The sequence below is a fragment of the Sparus aurata genome, chromosome 14 (assembly GCF_900880675.1).
Source record: "Sparus aurata chromosome 14, fSpaAur1.1, whole genome shotgun sequence".
NCBI classification, from domain to species: domain Eukaryota; kingdom Metazoa; phylum Chordata; class Actinopteri; order Spariformes; family Sparidae; genus Sparus; species Sparus aurata.
In genome coordinates this window covers 7104498-7124771 of record NC_044200.1, presented here as the reverse complement: position 1 = coordinate 7124771, position 20274 = coordinate 7104498, and the positions used below count along the sequence as shown (strand labels likewise).

Below are 20274 nucleotides of genomic sequence, written 5' to 3'. Positions count from 1 at the left end.
GATTGTATATGGAATGAGTGATTGAAAGAAAATGAATGAAATTGAAATTAAAAAGAATCTTAAAAATCTTAAAAATGCAAAAGCAGTTGAGCTGGGGTGCCTTTTTTCTCATTGCATGTGAATTTCTTCCACTTAAGAGTTGAAGTTCAAACACTTATAAATGGTTTGCCAAATACTGTTTTAATTTATGTTTTCAAACTTTAAGAAAACTTCCTTTTCATTTCAATGTAAATGCAATAGACTGTCGCAGATTGTTGAAAAATTAAACATTCATTTTTAATGCTCACACAAACGGAAAATTATACCGCATTGTTTCTACTGATTCATTTCTCAAAGTTGAATTTAAATTTAATATAAAATTCTGTGACCACTGTCATCTTAAAATTGTTATAAAATTGCAGTTTTAATTTTCATATTGTCTCCAAAAGAGCATAAGGTAAGTGCAAATTAAATACACTGGGAGGTGCTGTTTTGCTTATGACATTTGAATGTTGTTCGCTGTAGAGCAGGTTCGCTGTAGAGCAGGTAAAGTCATTGTCAATTTAAGGTCGAACAGCTTTTCTATTTTAATTTCAATATAGCTATAGATAAATGCCAATACAAGTATATGAAAATGATCATTCAAATTGAATTATCCTATAGTATTTTCATTTTAATTACATTTTGATTACCATTTGAATTTAAACTCTTTATAAATAATTTATTTCATTTAGTAGAGTTTTAAAAAAAAATTCATTTATAACCTCTTGAATTTAGATGTCGTTTTTAGCACTCTGTTGGTCATCTCTGGTGTTGCTGACGGAGAAGAGGAAGCTGTTTCCCTCTGGATTACAGCTTAGTGAAAGACCTGAAATGTAAATAGAGAACGTGATGCCAGATTGCAGCGAACCCTGAACTCAGATTAGGAATCGCATCCAAAACGCATGAGACACACACACACACACACACACACACTTCAGATTGGGAAACAAATCTAAATCCACAGAATTCGGCTGCTTGCCAGTTTCAGGAGAACTTTTAATCTTTTGACATTCAGCCCTCACAGAAGCAGGATGGGTTATACTTTATACATTTCTAATATTTTTCATCCACTTCAGGTTCAGATTTTGCCGGGTATTTTGTGTATGGGGTTTGTCATTTGTGAATTCTATTTTATTTTGAAAGGAACTTCGAAGATATGTTTAGCTTTAATTTATTATTTCACTTCTATTTATTATTTTTTTTTTTTTATCAATTTATGCTTTGTAAATCTAATTTTTCACTTTTAACATTTAGCATCTAAAATAAGAGATGGAATCTAAAAGTTCTGGATGTACACATGCTGCTGCCCTCTCATTTAACTTTTTTTTCAGAACAATACCGACGAACCACTTCATTATTGACTGCTGCTGCAGCCAGGTCCCCGCAGCGTTGGTCAGAGGGAAGATCAGACGAGCTACAGGGTTCCTGGTGTCTCCTGGCAGGCCTCTCGCAGTGTCGCTACAAGTTTATCTGTCCGACTGTTTGTTCCTAATCTGCCACCTCCCAAATTAACACCAAAGCTGCAGGGAGTCACCCAAAGCTCGGACCTTCACTTAAATCCTTAGAGAACAGATTTACATGTAGTTCAGTGTTTCTGTCTGCAGATTTGAGCCGTAATCTTGCACGTGTGGGGAACCGCAGGACGGGCGGCGTGGAAGCAGAGACCTTAAACTGCTGTTTTCTGTTCTCTGCTTCCAGATTTTTCTTTCCCCTCCTGTTTTTTTTTTTTTTTTTTTTTCGCTGCTGTGATGACCCAGTTTCCTCACGGAGATCAATAACTTCATCTTATTTCATCTTTCACACTTAACTTCGGTGATGGAAAAGCGCCCTTTTGAGGCGGCACAACAAACAAACACATAATTATCTGCGAGGCACGTGACCCTCCTCACGGAAATAGCGACGAATAAAATACCTCAGGGAGTGCTTAAGGACAGGCAGTGGTTTTCTTGTGAAGGATTACTCGCCAGCTGCTTCAGGGATTTGAACCGGCCACCCACGAGCCCCGACCCCTGCCCTTCAAAATCCCCCTCCTCTTGTTGTGACCCCTGCGTCGCTCCTCTGGGGGTCGAAACGTGGTCGTCACAGCAGGAATGAGAATAGCAAGACTTAACTTCACGGTGCTCAACAGAGAAACATGAATCCAATCAGTGGAGATCCTTCAATCTACAGTACCCCACTGCGCTGCAGTAAGACCCTGAGAGCTGTTTACCGCTCGCTGTGATGATGTTGTGAACGCGAGAGCAGAGTTATATATGCGGTAGATGCGCTGAGAGTAATGAGCGTGGAGCAGATGGGTCCAGAGAAGAAAGAGGGCCCAGCTGGAAGTGAGCGAAAAGATTTTCCCTAAAAATAAAACATCACAAAGGTTAAGCATGCAATATGAGATCAGTCATGAAGGCGGACTCAAAAACAACTTTTTTACCTTGATTACCTTGAAGTAGTTTGAACCGGAATTTTAAAAGCCAACTAACACTTGCACATTGGTCCTTACAGATCAATCCCACCAGTTTTTATGTGTGATTTAATTATACATTAGAGCGTGTAATAGACTTGTGATGTACCAGCAGGGGCTAACTTGACCATGGAGGGAGATGATATCAATTTTATGGGAGCGCGAGGCCAAACACAGCAGTGGCACGGTGGGCAAGTGGGTCTGTTAGACATGATTTCGGATGATTTGGACATTTTTACCTGACTCTGAAGACTTTGGTGAGACATATGTCCTGCATGTTTGATACGCAACTGCTGAATGCTAATTGAACTGTCACAAAAGTGATTTAGCCAACTAGATGCGGCAGTAGGCAACAATGAAAAACCAAGCATATTAAAGCAGACAGACATGATCAGTTCAGGCTTTTAACGAGAGTCACAAGGAGTTTGAACATGCAAACGTATCAGAAGGTCAGAGAATTAAGTCCGAGGGTCGGACACAGAGGCGGGTAGTGTCTTCGTTCCCCCCCACTGCCCTTGTGGACATTCATCAGTGTCCTTTAAGTGCACTTGATGGGAGGCTTTTAGAGGAGCTTGTATTGAGTAAACACAGGTGGGTGATCTCTTTCTCACGTCCTCGCTGAGACGAGCTGTGAGTGAGGGAAGCAAGGAGATGCGTTTGCATAATGAGAAGGATCCATAGAGACAAGCTGCAAGGACAGGCATTTGTTAGTTATTGAAACCTTCTCTTTTTCATAATGGATGCAATGTTCTCTTTACAAAGGCCTGTGTCCACCAGTTTCACTACAGTATAAGAGCTGGCAAACCAGGTGGGTTGATATGGTCGACATTATCAGTCATTTAGAGTCATCTTTCAGGGCCCTCAGTGAATTAAGTCCACGCGTACTCTCTCTTTTTAGCTTTCTTTTAGGTAGCATATAATTAGCTTATCATAGCTATATTATGTATGGGTTGTAAAACCAAAACAATGAGCTGAAAGACACAAGTTGCATAATAGGTCTGGTTGGGTTTGTGACTGTGAGAAACCTCTTTCACATCACTCACTCATTTGGCATCAAATGTTGACTGGTGCAGCTTTAAAGGTGCACTTCTTAGTTTTGGAGAAGACATTTTAATGAGAAGAGAAAGAGCTTCATTGACTTTTTGGGTTAGAGTTTTATAATTATTTCTAAACAAAAGGGCAACACAATTTCATACTGTTTAACTCTGTTTTTATGAGGCGGACCCTGCCACCTTTCCAGCTTCAAACAGAGTTCTGGGGACCTTATTACATAGATTGTGCCCCTTTAATCATTAAAGTGTGTAGGGTTTAGTGGCTGTTTCTTTTAAGGCTGAGTTTTAGGTCGACCCAAATGCAGAGAGAAGTGCAGTCCAAACAGTTATTTTACTTACAAAATTACTATGTTGCAGGGGGAGGTTCAAAAAACACAGGTGAGACTGCCGGCTGAGCAGAGAGACGCCGGGGGAATCCAACGTGACAGAACAATTTGACACTAGAGTGGTGTGAGAGAGACCAGGGTTATATAGCAGGAGGTGCTGAGCTGATGACTGTCAGGTGTCCTCTTCCTGCACACACACACACACACACACACACACAGAAGCACAAGTGAAGGAAAAGGGAGGGAGGCAGGAAAGAAACATCAAGCACATACAACACAAACCCCTGACTGCCACAGCCTAAAGTAGCAGACAGGAAAGGGGACAAATATTAACACTGCCTTTTAGAAATACTTTTGACATCATGCGTTTCATTACCTGTTCAGTTCAGAGGAATCAAGCTTTCTGTCTTTATATCCAAAAATGCCTTAAACAGTTAGATTTTCTTGGATTGCAGTGATTTCTAACATTAGAATGTTCATTCACCAAACGATTATGCTACATTCATGTGATGTGATACTGTGACCACAGCCCGCCGTTCTATGAAGTACACTGCAAACCAGAATCAACATATCATTCCAACTGCAAAGCACAAATATAAAAGTACAGATAACTTTTGGCAAATAAAATGTAAAAAAAAAAGTATTTCAAATACTAAAATAAAGTATTTCACTTCCAGCTAGGTTTTCTCAAACGGTTTGGAACAAATGCTGAAGTCCTTTCACTAAAATATATTCAAAGTGTCAGTGGAATAGACAGAATTATAGCTTTTCCGTGGCCTCATTATTCGCCTGGTCCTCACAAGAATTTCTCCGTATCTGCTTTATTGTACTTGAACCTCAGCGAGAGGGGCCGTCCTGTTAGCATCTCGTTAGCGAGGAGGCCCTCTCTCCTGAGTGGCCCTGCTCCTCCATACGTAGCGTTGATGATTGCCTTGATACACTAATGTGCTCCCCATACACACACACACACACAAAATAAACAAACACACATGCATAAGCAAACTATGTAGGTTGTACAGTGCGGACACATTCATACAGTATGACGCATGCAAATACGTATACATGCAGATCCACGAATACATTTTGTATGCATGTGTGTGTGAGCGAAGCATAGAGAAACAGAAACGTGAACACAAACTGAGAGTGGACGGAGACAAGATTGTTGCATGTGTGTGTGTCTGTGTGTGTGTGGGTGTGTCTGTGTTCTTGCCGTGTGCTGTGTTTTTGTATTATATAACAGTATTTAATTCACATTAGGGATTAGGTTGATAGTGACAGTGCTGCAGATTGCCACTGCCTGCGTGTGTCTGTGTGTGTGTGTGTGCCTCTGTGTGTGTGTGTGTGTATTTGTGTGGGTGAACACAGACAGACTTCTGACTCATCAAATAACTCCACTGCACATGCATGTAGCTTTATTATTCATCAAAATCAGAACAACTGTGTGTTTCCTCTGTCTGCTCCAGCAGTGTTTGTCTGGTTTTTTAAGGCGCTGACATTGCATGTTTTTTTTTCCAGACATCAGAACTCGAAACCGTTTGAACTTTTTCTGGACGGCGCTATGAAAATTAGCTGGTAATTGTTCCCCAGGCTGTTAGACTTTGCCTTTTTTCTCTATATTTTCTAAAAAGGAGAAAGGAGAGGCAGTTCTCTTCCCTTAGCGTCGTCCCCGAACTGTGAAAAAGCTGCTGCTGATATGTCAGCAGTAACACCTGTGCAAGTTCACCAATAGAATTGCATTTAAAGCTAATTAGAGCTGCACTAGGCAAAGTTTTTAATGGTAAGAAAAAAAGAAAAAAATACACCCACAAAATGGGACTTCAACAGGGAAGGTGGTTCAGGCATCAGCTTTTAGATGATGCCGTTAAAACGCAGGAAGTGTGAATCTGAACTCTTTGAGTTAGCAGAGTTCTGTTTTAACACCAAATCCACCACCCAGTGTGAAAGCCGTTATGCGTTATCTAGGTTGAATTTATTTTAAAGCAGCGCTGATCAATATTTTATGTGTTAATTTAATGAGGGCCTTTGTAGTGATGAACACACACAAAGCCAGCTCTACTTAGTCACACATTAAAGGACCGTCTTTGTGTTGGTTGTTAGTTTATGCCAGCAGGCTCCATTTCTAAACTAACGATAGCTACTGCTGCTGAGATGAGGGACTCGAAAAACGTACGTGAAGTCACATCCTTTGGACTGCAGCAGCATTGAACAGTTTTAAAAGAAATCGTCCACAAGCTTTTATAGGCAACAGAGAGAGATGGGGAAGGTCTCTGTTTTCACATCAGGTTATAATCCACACATATATGGCCAATTAGGAGTCGGTGGAGACAAAACACAGCTAAAAAAATACAACATCCATATGTAGCTTGCCAGACACAAAACTCCAAATGAATACTAATATTGCTCTGTGTCTGTCGCAATGTGCAAATCATCACCTTTTTGCAAACACATTAGCTAAACAACAAGGATTTCCCTAAAAAAACATGCGTAGACTAAAACAGAGGTAGCTCCTCCCCATCATCACTTATGGCCCACTAGAAGTTTGTGGTGGTGTCCATCTGCAGAGACTATGCAATCTGCTTGTGTTGTCTTATTTTCTTAGTTTTTGTTTGTTCGCGATATTTCTTGGCGTCAACATTTGGGCAGTGGGTGTCTAGCCCATAGCCAATAACAGTGGGCAAGAGTGAAGTCAGGAATGCTATAAAAATGTAGCAATCGGGTCACATCGCTGTCTACGTGTCTCTGTTTTCTGCTCTCAGTCTGTCATCAATGTATAAAGCGCTGCAGCTCTGTGTGTCCGTTTGACCGAGGGTGGGGCTGAGCTGCACACGAGCAGAGCAGCAAAGCAAAGCTTCTTCACACAAAATCCTGCTTCCTGCAGGTTTCCCCACAGGTGTGGGCTTGTTCATTTGTACTTCAGAGTGAATGTAACACGGCCATGAAACCATCGAAAAAAATAATGTTTATAATCATCTGTTCTTGTTAGTGTCGCTCACTCTATTCATTCACTCTTGCTTGCCTGGCCAACTCTGCTCTGACTTTATATAGTGTGTTAACAAACCGCAATTGTCAAGTCCTGGATAGCATACCTTCAAACACTTTTTGATGTTGTAGTTATGCCTTTTTTTTCTTGTTTTAGTTGTCACTATAGTAACAGTGTCTCAGCAAGTTGTTACACTATCGGATCCAACATCAGCAACTTTTTCACCACATATGCTCCTGCTGTGATCTCTTCGTTGGATAAACAATTAAAAAAAGCCTCAGCCACACTCCACTTTGACAAAGAATGCAGAGCGACACGCTTCATCTGTCTCGTCCATATCTGCCCGGCTGCTTCCCTAATCCTCGTAAATCCTTCTCACAAGTCCTGCGAGCCAACGCTGCTGCCTTAAAAGTGTGAACATGTGATGGACATCTGTCAGCAGCAGCCGCTTTCCTCGTCTCCTCCACGTGTTTGACCCTTGCTGTTTCAAGCCTCAGCTCTCCTCCTCCTGTTTCATGCCATGAAGCAACTCAGCAGGTTTGAACTCCGACTGAACACAATGTAAAGCGCTGAGTCGAGGCTGATAGTCCGCTCGGTGACGACCTCATTTGTTTGCACTGGTTATACACGTAGTATGTTGCATGATTAATGTGGCAATCTTTTATTGATGAGAAAAATGCTGCAAGTAGGAAGTTAAAACACTATATTATTAAATGTTAATGTTAACGAATGCTGTATAGTAAATACTGGTAATTGGCCAAAATGAGAACCATACAAAAGAAAACTTAGATAAATGCAACAAAACATGATGTGGGACTGACTCAACAGATAGTGTATATATAAAGAGAAATATAACACTGACCCGTGCCTCATCTAGTCACATCATCATCATCATCATCATAACTGATAAAGAACATCCGCCTTTGCATTACAGCTTTTACATAATAAATACATATGCGCTGTCGAAGTAGTGAATGTCAAATTAATGCATAGACGGGGATTAATTTCTAAAAAAGGAAATACATGAAATATTACTTAAAGCAGAGTCGAATTATAGCACATCATTTTCAGGCGGAAATATGACAGCTGCTTGAGATGAAAAGGGTTTAATGTTATGTGGTTTTCTAAGAGACATCAAATCTTTTCAGTTATATTTGAGAATAACTCAACTGAGATACTGTACGTGTTGAACCGGATTAAAAACTAGATACAGATCAAACCATTGTACGATGGACGGATGCAGTTGGGTAAACACTGTAGTTCAGAGACACACGGACCCTAGTATGTTTACATGCACACTGATTTTCCACTGTTATTTGAATCTGAAAATATTAAAACTTGTATACAGGTCATGTAAATAGCATACTGTTTGGATATTCTGAATTACGCCTTGATCTGAATGTAGCAACTTCCAATTAAGGCATGTAGGATATGCTTAAGCATTTTATTGTATATAGTATTTTTGAGTTTTTTTGTATATTATATATAGTACTTTATTGTTTCTATATTTGCACTTGTATTTTGATTGCATTTGTACTACCTGATAACCTCATTTCCCTTCAGGGATCAATTAAATTATCTAACTATCCATGCTGATATTTTTCAGGTTTAGTAGCATTCTTGCTTGCTGCTAACTCTGTCTGCTGTCGTTGGTGATCAGGTTGTGGGTTTATCAGAGCAGCTGTGGCAGGAGATGAGTTTGTTGACAGTGGCATTGTGGACTTAAAAAACAGAGCTGAAAGACACCAAAAAGCTGTGAAAAGTTCATACTATGAGGGAACTTTTTCAAGTTACACATAAAATACTGACAGTGTTGTAAAGAAATACCTTTTGTAAAAGTGAGAGTCAACCATATGAATCATGCATGAGTAAAACTCTTTGTAATTGTAAGCTTCAAAAGTACATGTTAAATATAGAGTGAAATGATACTATGCATGCACAGTATATATGTTCATGTGTGTATACTTTGGGTTAACCTTGCAAGTAAAAGTATAATATTTAACCTCAAAATGTAACACAGTCTAAGTATAAAGTAGCAAAAATGGAAATACTAAAGTACAGAAAAAAGAGCAGTACTTGAGTAAAAACTTACATTCTGTCACTGAACATCAGTTAGCACAGCGTTAAAATAAATGTTCAACATTCGTCTACCCAGATGTCACATACCAACAGTTCCTCTCCATGATGGGTGGTGGATTTGGTGTTAAATTGAGATGCTAACTTCTCACTGTGTTGTACCTTGTGCCAACATTCAAGTTCATCTCCCGGCATCGATTAAAAGCTGACACCTGAAGCCACTCTTCTCTGTTAGAGCCCCATTTTCTGATTTACACTGATAGGATGGGTGTATTTTCACCATAAAAACCTTGCCCAGCGCCGCTGTAATTTGATGGCTCAAAATAAAGTCTTGGATCAGTTCTTTGAGAACCTTCCTGTGTCCACTTTGGCAAAGCTGCAGCTGTAAATAATGTAGTTTGCGGCAGCAGAGCCCACCGCGTCCCCATTTGCTGGCCGAACATTTGACAGAAGGCAGTTTTCTCCGGCTAAAAGCGCTGGATCTCACTTCATCCGTCTTTCTTTTCCAATCTCTTGCTGTCTCTCCCTCGCTCTCTGATTGTTTTCCTCCCTCGCTCGTGTCATCGCTCACTCCGCCCGCTCCTCTCTCACTATTTAATCGCCCTCCACCTCTGTCTCTTTTCTTTTATCTCTCCATCTTTCTACTATTTTTGGTCCGGGACGCATCAATTATTCACGTCTTTGCATGGACTTTCTGACTAGAGAGCTATCAACAAGGGCCATCAGGGTCATCAGATTATACCTGAGTATCTACCTGTGACACGGACAGGGTCAGATAAGGATGCAGGCACACACACATAAAGCTACAGTGTCAATGAGGGATCGTGCATAGACTCTGCTGCCCAGGGAGGAAGGTAGGCAGGTTGTTAAGTGTTGTTTTTCACCCCATGAAAACACACATTTTCTCTACTTCTTAGTCACCCTGAACTCTTTTGCTGCATTACTTGTACTTCACTTTGTACAAACCTTGGTCTCAAACACATCGCGTTGGTGCCACAAGGCCTTGGCTCTCTCTCTATATCAGTTCATTGTCAGATACTGTACAAGAATCAACACAAAACTGCAGGATAATGATGACATAGGGCAAGAATACATTTGTTTTATGAAACACTACGTACAAAAACACTAAGTTAGGTTTAGAGAACAAAAACACTAAGTTAGGTTTCGAAAACAAAAACACTAAGTTAGGTTTCGAAAACAAAAACACTAAGTTAGGTTTAGAAAACAAAAACACTAAGTTAGGTTTAGAGAACAAAAACACTGTTAGGTTTAGGGAAACATGGTTTTGTTAAGATAAACCCCTCTCACAACAGTCATAAGGTCATGACATGCAAAAACCTGGAACAAAACCAAACAACGCTAAATCAAATATTGCCAAAAGCTAAACCCCCAATTTGTTATCTAACGAGCAACCCAAAAGCAGATATTGATCAGAGGGAACGGTTTTCCAGTAAAAGCCAAAGTGAGTCCTTCAACCATCTGTACAGTCAATAGACTGAAAGGAAAACATGGTGAGAGGGGGGCAGAGGGAAAGAGCAGCAACCAGGAATATCAGGACTTAGGGCTGCATGAGTTACAGCTCAGCACAGCTCAGCGAATGAGTTACTGTTATGCAAGAGCTCAGCTAGCCCAGCTGGAGATCAGAGAGAGAGGGAGAGAGAGAGAGAGAGAGAGCAGCAGACCGAGTGAGCAGAGAGAGCAGGAGTGAATGAGCAGAGGGACAGAGAGGAGAGGGCTCGAGAGGAGGCTGCAGCAAGTGAGCGCAGAGCAGATTGCTGCTGGATCTAACGTACACTCTCCCACACAGACATACATGACCACACTCACTCCCTCACTTCCTCTCTTTCTCCGTTGCACCTCTTTGCAGCACAGCGGCATCATGAGCGGCCACGCAGGCGGAGTTGTCCTCTCTCCGCCGAGGGAGTGAAGGAGAGGACGGACGAGAAGGAAAAAGAAGAAAACTGATTAGAGGAGGGGAAAAGAAGAGGAGGAGAGGGAAAAAAACTTTTCTCCAAAGGATCTTTCCATCTCATAGTGAGACCCTGGTCAAGTCCCAGCCCCTCCACCATGAGGCTGTGAATCCCTTCTTCTTCTTTCCTATCCAGGTCTTCTTCTTCTTCATTACCTGACCCCATGCCTCTGAAAGTGGGACCCACCGCTCTTAGCACAGGCACCCACCTCTGGATGCTGCTGTGCACCCTGCTCTGTGCTCTGGTCCTGGCCCGTGGCTCCACTCTGAGCCCCGAGGACGCACAGAGCACGGCTGCCACGTCGCTGCCGGAGCACTCGACCGTCACGATGATCCAGCTGCAGCCGGACCTGCAGACTGAAGCCGAGGCACAGACGGAGGCACAGACGGAGGCACAGACAGAGGCTGCGACCGAAGCACCGACTCAGAGCACCACCAGCAACTACACAGGTTAGTCTGCCTGTCAGTCATGAGTCCTATCTGTGTGAGGTTTGATGGTGATTTGGACTTGTGTGCAGAAAGTTTGGCCTGAAGAGCAAAAGTTCCACATACAACATTGAAAGAAATCTTTCGTGCAATGAAGTCTGAGAGTTTGGATTCAACTTTTCCTTTGCAGCACCCCATGTCAGATCGAAAAGAGTGTTGGGTGCATGTTCTTTACTCTGGATGCTGGATGAAAGCAACTCTCTTTCAAGGAGAGAATTAATCTGTGACTAGAGCTGATACGATCAGCCCATTAAACGATGATTCAGTCGATAGACGGATCATCATCAGTTGGACTACCGTTTAATCGTTCTACTCATTTCCAAGCAAAAATGCCAAAAGATAATTGGTTTCAGCCCCTCAGATAAGAATATTTGCATGTTGTATTAGTCAACTGTGATAGTCAACTGAATCTTTTGGGGTTTTGGATCGTTGGCTTTGAAAGAAAAACCTATTCAAACATGTCAACTTTGGCTTCAGAAACTTTGAATTGTCACCGCAGCAGTTTGACTGGTCATGACAAAAATGTTGACACCATTACGTGGATTCAGGTATTTAGATGAAGATATTGTTGACTCTGTAACGGGATCAGATTATGTTGCTTAACCAGCAGTTACAATGTCATCACTAGTCTGTTTCTCCTCACCTTAAATCAGCCTGACCTTAGTCCTAACCCTTAAGTACCCTTCGTGATAGTACGAACCAAGCCTTTCCATTACCAATCACAGAAAAAAGCATTTATATATACATATTTATGTATTGCATTGTACGTACTTAACTAAAATATAGCCTTTTCCAACACTTGCCTTGAATTCAGTGTTCAGAATGGACCTGTTTGAAGTTGGTCTTACTTGAGCACCCATCCACGAGTAGACTTACTTGCTCCAAAAGTTTCCGCTCCCGTTCATTTATCTGCACTCCATCGCAAGAACTCACAAAACTAGAAACAACTTTCCCCTCGAAACTTACTGAGAAAGAGACAGAGCGTTCAAGTGTTCAAGTAGACACGTGATGCCACCATGTGTGTACTCTGTTTCGCTTTTGATTAATAGTAAATCCAATCACATGTGAACTTGTAAGCAAGTCTGATGGTGTGACAGAGTGCATGCATGTGTGTGTCCCCTTGTGCATCTGTTAATCCCGTTCACAGTGGACAGAAAACCCATCAACACCCGCGAACATCGAGCTGTTTGTCTTGAGTGTGAAAGGGTACAATCAGCATTCATTCTCGGGTCAAATGACTCAGCAGTAGTCACATGTTCGGGGCTTTAAGCAGTGATGCTGGAAGGACAGCTACATTCCAACGGGTGTGCCAGACTTGAGGAAGACGACTATCAATAAGCAGAATTTAACTTGTAATAGCGACCCTTAAACCATCCCTATTTATCAGCTGTGATTGAATGATGACATCAAACATTGTTCACTTCAAGATCTAAAAAAGTTACCACAGTAACATTGCCACCGGCCTTCATGCTGATTTCTGTCTTCTGGCATGTTGAATGTGACACACCATTAGAAAAAGAAAGACAAAGTCACGTACAGGCGATGGGAGAGGAGTCAAATGGCTAATTCTTGTTGGTTTACCCACATGAAAAAACCTGCATGTGTTTTTTTTTTTGGTAGCCTGTATGGGGTTGATAACATTTGTGGAAGGTGTTGTTCGAGGGTTTAAGGGTGCCACTGAAAACATTTAGCCACCATATGCATTCACGTTACAACGACACTGTCATCTGCGGCCATCTGCCTCCTCTATTGGTTGCCACTTTGTGCACTAGCAAATGTTGCTAACGCTGGCTAATGTTGCCAACGATAGCTAGCTAGCTAACATTAGGGCAGTAAAGTATGCTGGGTCGATACTGTAGAACTTAATATTTTTCCTCAAACTGGCAGCTACCAAGATTCCCGAGGCTGTCGAAACACGGGAACCGCCTGATACCAGCGCTGTTATATTATTGGCTCACAAACTTTGTTGCCGCCGATGGAATTCTTACACAGAGGTGAACAAAACAATCACTTTGTACCCGACAGACATTTCAAATGATTGACTCATGGTCGTAATAGTCTTTTATGTCCACGTAAAATGGTATTACTATGACCCGTAAGTATTGGGAAGGTGTTATTATGTATAATATCAACATGTCAAGGCTCCATACAAGTACAGAAGTACAAACCTGAGTGTTTCTATGTAATTGAATTCATGTCAGAATGTGTTTTCTGTGTTTGGGAATACTGAAGTGTGAGCAAATGAGCACATTGAGTCTGTGTGTGTGTGTGTGTGTGTGTGTGTGCGTGTGTGTGTGTGTGAGGTGGCAGGTGATGCTGTTAAAGACAGTTTGGAGCAGCTCAGTCTGAAGAGAAAGCTGCAGCTCCGCTCGCATGACTTCCTCTCCACTGGAGCATGAGCCTTTCTCTTCTCCTCCGCTCCCTCCGTCCATTTCCCCTCTCGCTCGCTCTCCTTCCTGTGCTCCTCTCTGTCTTTACGTCTCTCTCTCTCTTTCTCTCTCTCTCTCCGTCTCATCCGCGCCTCTTTTTCTACTAATTGCTTTTTCTCCCTTTGTCACTTTGCTCCTCACTCCTTGTTTTTTTTTCTATTTTTTACTTCCTCTAAGTGTCTGTCACTTCTTATTTCTTCTTTTATGTCCCTCCACTGTCTCCCTCGCCTTTTTTTTCCCCATCATTTATTCTTATGTCCCTCGCCCGCCCCTTTTCGCTCACGTGCATGCATAAATAGCCTACGGCGGATGACAAAATGCAACGCTCACGTGCCCAATACACTCATAATACACACTCGCGCACCAATACACACTCACACACTCACTCACACACACACACACACATTGGAAACGGACGCACTCGGCCCAAACGGCACCAATCTCCTTAAAGGTTTAGAGAATAAACAACACAGTTGCTCGTTTCATAACGGCGGCTCTGTGTCTGACAGAGCAGGAATAAGCACTTTATACTTTAATAACACACACACACACACACAAACAAACACGTGTGCACACAAGCGCACACAAAAGCACACACAGGTGATCAGCTGGCTTGCCACATAGCACCACATGCATGAATTACGCCACACCAGAGCTGTTTCTATGTGAGAGAGCTTCCAAAAAGGCCTAAATCCTGGAGGTGTGATTAACATCAGCGTTTCCCTAAACCGAAGAGTGAGTGTGTGTGTGTGTGTGTGTGTGTGTGTGTGTGTGTGCGGTATGTGTGCACGGCAGCGTAAACTACTTATTCCGGCCAGCATTAACAGATAAAAGCTCCTCATTTTGTTTACTTTTTTCCAGCACGTTTTAAGCCTATTTGACTCTCTCCTCTCCTTCAGGTCTGGATTACAGCGGCAATACCGCGCATTGTATATTAGCCATTTTAGCTTGAGCTTCCCGAGTATAATGAAACCAGTCTCAGTCGTCATTTTACAGCAGAAAGAATAAATCCTGTTAAATATAGAGGGCTTTTATACGTGCAGAGCTCTTGGATACATAAGGTTTATAACGCGGCCAAATCAAAAACCACTGAATGAAGACAAAGCTGGAGGAGTTTATACAGACAGTGGCTCCCAACATAGTTGTTTTTTTTTACAGGATTATCAGATGAACTCAAATTCACCTTTTACCAACATCTCACCTTCCAAATATGCTAATTTACACTGATTTCAATTAAACTAGACGTCAGATAAACTGAACTGAACATACACACCCACGCCCTTAATATCTTAGTCTATTTATTTTAGTATTTATTCACCTATAAACCTATTGTTTTGAAACAGCAGTTTGGTTTAGGAACCAAAACTACTCAGTAAAGTTTACGTTTGGGTTGAAATACGTACGTTAGTTACGTCTGTTAAAGCTGCGGTTGGTAAGATTGTAGATAGAAGTATCCAACGACAAAAAGTCCTACCTCCACTCCTCCCAATACATCAGTCGCATGTAAGAAAACATCTAACATTACTGTGATGAATGCATACAAAGAACATGGCTATTGTTAGCACTTAGTCCTGGAATCGCTTTCCATTCTTGTGCAACTAGCTCACTAATGGCCTTGTGGAAGACGTCGAGGCAGGCAGGTATGTAGGTACGGCTGAGACGGATGGGCGGGCTTATCGGACGCCTGTGACAGAGCAGGGTATTTATTGACTGCCGTCAGGATGTTAAGAGACTTTCTACAAATACAACAAAAATGTTCCTGGGATAACCTACTAATCGTATCTGTAAATGACATGCGTAAATTGGTGATGTCAGAGCGTTTGATTTCAGGATAACGGGTCATTAGACAAACTGACTTTCATTTCGATGAGACATTTTTTGTGAGTTAACGTGTCCAAGAGTTACAGTTCATTCAATATGTCGACATACTGCATAGTTATTAATCAAATAGACCTATATTTTTAAAAATAGAGCGAATAGAAATTTAAAAAGTGTTTTCAGTGCTATCCCTAAGAGGTCAAGGGAGGTCAGAGGTCAGGTGTAACTGGTAGAGATCCAGTGTCTGGGGAGGAGACGTGGTCTGAATATTTTCATCTTTCCTCTCATCCGCTTACTGAGTCTACTGTTGTAAAATCAATAAAACTGCTGAAGCCGACATGTGAGGGTTTAGCCCAAGGCACTGGATCAAACCACAGCTTTCAGACTCCATCAATACGGGCCGTGACTCATTATACAGCTCATCCAGGAATCCTCGCCGCCGGCCGTTCCTGTAAGTAAATTGATTGAGTTCTGCTATTGATTAACGCATCCTCAGGTGCTCCTCCCTGGTTTTTACACAGTCGTAACCTGTGTTCCTGTGTCCTTCTTATGAAAACCTAAAAGTTGTTTTCATGTCCATCTAAATCCAGCTTTTTTTCATCTGTGTTCCTCATTTTACAGCCGTATTACAAACCCGTTTCCATCTCAGATCGATAGAGCCCATCACGCTTTGTCACATCTCGCAGTATTCAACAGCTTTTATGCAGGATTTACTGCAACACGCATCATTTAAGGCATAAACCGTAAAATACACAACATACACTGGGAAGATATACAGTAGAGTAAACATAGTACAGGAGCGGTGTTTTCTGTGGGACTTTTATCTTTCAAGATCTTTTACAAGCACAAAAACATTATAAAACACTGAACGAAAGGGAAAAATAATTAAAAGTGGAAAATAATTATTAATAAGTATTAGATATATAAAAAACACATCATTTGGCAAAGGCATGCAACAAACTAACTTAGTAATTGGTGATGTGTATTGAACATCACAGACGAATGAACAACCGGGATTAAAAGCGGAGATCAGTAAAATTAATGGAAAGGCAAAAAACACTCGAGAATAATAAATACAAATCAGTAAGCATCACTTTCTTCATAAAATGTGCAGTTGTGTGCTACATTTTGCAATGTTCTTCTCATCTTAAGTCAAAGTCAGACTACCTGTGCTGGCGCTGAGAGTGAGCAGCCACAGCGGTGTGGTTAGAGTCCAGGTTGACCTCCTGCTGATGCCCGCAGCGGGCATTTCAACCTCAGAAAAGCCCTAAGCCTGAAAACTAACACGGTAACACAACCTATTAACCTTAGTGTGTGTGAGAGTTAATGTTAGTGTAAATCCCCAAATGAAGCCTATATCGGTTACCTAGCAGGTAGTCTGCCTCTTAATCTTGCCAAGACGGAGTTTACGGTGAATCCTTACTGTCTGCGGTACTCATTTTTTCCCGAAAATTTGATTTTGTCTTTACTCAATGCGTTTTTTTGAGACGGTCCCTTAAGGAATGAACCCCTCTCTTCTGTTACATTCCTACAAAAAAGGAAGCACTGGAGTGTAAAGCAACGGTGAGCAATTAAGTAGTCAGAGACCACAACCAAGCGCTTGAAGCTCTGAGTGGATAAATATCCTAAAAAGAATCCGGCTTCCAGGACAAAAACAAACGCCGGCGCTCAGTTTCGGATACAGCATAACGGAGACAACAAGCCGCTTATTCTTCACTCTTAGTCCCTTTCGATGCCATTGTCAGCCAAAAGCCTGCAACGTAAATGTGAAATGTTACAATGCCCTTTAATCTGATTAACTTACAGGCAAAGCCAATTACCTTTGTCTATTCCCGGCTATTTCTGGCACAAGAAATCCTGTTAATGACACGCTAACACCTCAGAATACAGATGCACACTAACTGGTAATAGGTAGATGCCAGTGTATTTTGAAGCCAATTACGTTTGTCTATTTGGGTTTGTTTTTTTTTTGTTTTGTTTTTTTTAAGGAGCGCGTCGAGAGCTCTGAGAGAAATCTTCATTCACTCGAGTGAATTGATACTGCATATTCATCCTATATACAAAAGAAACAAATCATAATTATTCCCTCATGATCGTTTGTTCTCCAAGGTTTCTTTTTTGGACAGCAACAAGACAGAGGAGCACTTTGGCAAAGATCTAAACTTTAACATCTCTGCATATCAAACATGCATGACCCGCATGAAGAATATCTGTGGAGACCCACACTTCTGTACTCGGTGGCACACACACGAGTACACTCTGTGCCAGGGGTATTTCTGTCGTCGACACACGCCATCGTCACTCCTGAGCCCTCGGGCTTGGCGAGCCTGAGACAAAGAGTTCCCTCTGTCTTCTGCCTGTCAATCCAATATGGCTGCTGGCAGTGACTCAACTTCATTATTACCTTCCCACGGCTTAAAACCAGCACCGCTCGCTGAACAAAGTCACTGGGGGAGAGTCTGAAATGAGCCGTCTCTCTGTCCTGATGGTTGAAGCTGGATGGCAACAAGTAAAGGGCACGAGGAATGAAAGGGGAGACGCAGCAGAGAGACTCCTCCGCAGAGAAAATCTCATCTGGACTGCGTTTTGGCACAGCGTGTCACATCAAACCACAAGCTCCATGGTTTGACAGTTTGGGAAACCACAGTCTCCGAAATGTCTCTTAACTTCTCCCATCATGCTTTAACATCCACAGTACAAGTGTAGCCGGAGTGAGCAGCCCGTTAGCTTAGCTAAGCACAAAAACAGGAAACGGAGAAAGAGCTAGCCTGGAACTGGCAGAATGTAAGAAAATCTGCACATCAGCACCCTCTCCTTTTAGAAGTGTGCCAAAAGTGTAACATTAGCAACTTGTCATATTTAGGGGGAGTTTTGCCTGTGTGCCAGGGAACCAGTCGAAACTTCATGAAGTTAACAACTTTGTTCCAGACAAGAAGTAATAAGCATGGCACATACACCCCCCCCCAGAAGAGGTCAGTTTTTTAAAACTTCGCCTTTTGTTTGGATTAAGCAAATAATTACTGAACATCACAGATGCTCTAGGTGCTTTTGTCTTACTTTTAGATCAAACCAGGCTAGCTTTTTCCATGAACCATACAGTGTTAGCTTAGTCAGGCTTTGCTAACCTGTCTGCTGGCTCCAGATACATATTCTGCGTACCGGTAGGCTATGGGTGTGCTATTGATCTTTTCATATAACTCTCAGCAAGAAAAGGGAATAACTGTACTTGCAAAAATGTTAAACTATTGCTTTATAATAATCAAAAGAACAGGTTATTTACATAAAAAAAGTTATGCTAACAAGTGAAAGGTGACCACGATGATCAAAATGACTTTTTTAAATAAAAATGTTGAAAAAGCAAACACATTTTTTGTAGGCTAACCCTGGAAGTTAGCATGGATCTGGTTCCCTCGACCAAAAAGCCAGTGGGATTTTACCTTTGGATTTTAGGTAATTGGAGAAAAACAGCTCTTTGGCAAACGCAAGTTTATGACACTGACATGTCTCGTTCAGCAAGATAGTCCCCACAGTTGAATGCCACGTTTGTGATTTTCGAAACTTAAGTTAGCAAAGACGACCAAGTGAATAGATGAGTCTCCATGATGTTGTCCATTTTGCCTGACAACTTTCCTTCAGTCTTATTCAGCCATTTGTTAGCAACCGGCATTGCCAATCGACAAGTAAGTGCCAAATCATTTAATTGTGAGGCATTTAATTATGTATTTTATGTCGTGGAAGAAAACCTTTAAATATCTTAAGCCTGTGGTATCAACATATTTCAGGAATTTAACCAAAAGCCCATTGAAAAAAACTATTGACTTTCAGACGAGGGAACCAGAAGTGCAAAAATGCTAACTGATTTCTGAGTTTCTGGACTTGTTACTACAGCACTCTATAGCAGGGTTGATGGAAAAGACAACGCGTATTTAAATACTTCTGGTTTTATTCCCTACATTTCCAGAAGTGACCCCCACTGTGGCTGAAGATGCAGTAAAACCTTTGTATTCACGGCATCCATTGAATGCTCAGCCAAGCTAGTTGAAGGCTGAAGGTTTTAAGACCATTGTCACTGCCTCGTGGTATGTCAGTATGGTTTAACAGTCAATTGGTGATGTCAGTAGCTCAAAATCAGCCCTACTGTCCCAGCTCTGTTTAACTGGACAGATTATCCTCTATCTGATCCTGCCAAAGCTGCCAGTTAAGGGACCTACCTGCTTTTCAGCTTCTGCTTCTGGTTTCTTCAATCACCATAAAGCATCAAGCCAAAAGAAAATAAACCCTCAAAATGTGCCCATACTGATATGCTTTAATTCACTCTGGTAGCGGTCGGGACTCACTGTACACGAGCGCTAATGCAAGGGTGAGGTAAACATGCACGTCTTTATGTGTTCGTAGGGGAAAACACACACACACACTTCGCAAGCAGAGCAAGAGCCGAGGGGATTAGGTAATCTGTTGTGATACCACGCATCAGTGAGGTGCCACAGAAATAGATACACTGATGGAGAGGACAGAGAGGCCTGATGTTGTGTTGAGGCAGCTCACATAAAGCCAGGGCAGCTGGAGCGAAGGGACCAAAAAACACTCAAGGAGGAGAGGAATCCGACAGGAACACGAGGTCGAACTAGATGAAGCCAGTCAGCCGTCAGCCACGAGTGCCGTCTT

The 20274-nt window shown here is 41.9% G+C and overlaps 1 protein-coding gene across 5 annotated transcripts in view; it reads left to right on the top strand.

The window, feature by feature from the left end:
• The window catches only part of LOC115595435 (sushi domain-containing protein 3), a 37453-nt gene that overhangs the window by 7298 nt on the left and 9881 nt on the right, over positions 1-20274 (top strand). For 2 of the 5 annotated variants that reach the window (XM_030439927.1, XM_030439924.1), the window contains exon 3: positions 10775-11326. In XM_030439927.1, coding sequence (XP_030295787.1) covers positions 11041-11326 — 286 coding nt within the window. In that variant the 5' untranslated portion in view covers positions 10775-11040. Of the gene's footprint in view, positions 1-1763; positions 11327-20274 lie in introns of those variants that run through there. The other 3 variants (XM_030439926.1, XM_030439925.1, XM_030439928.1) reach the window with 3 other exon arrangements.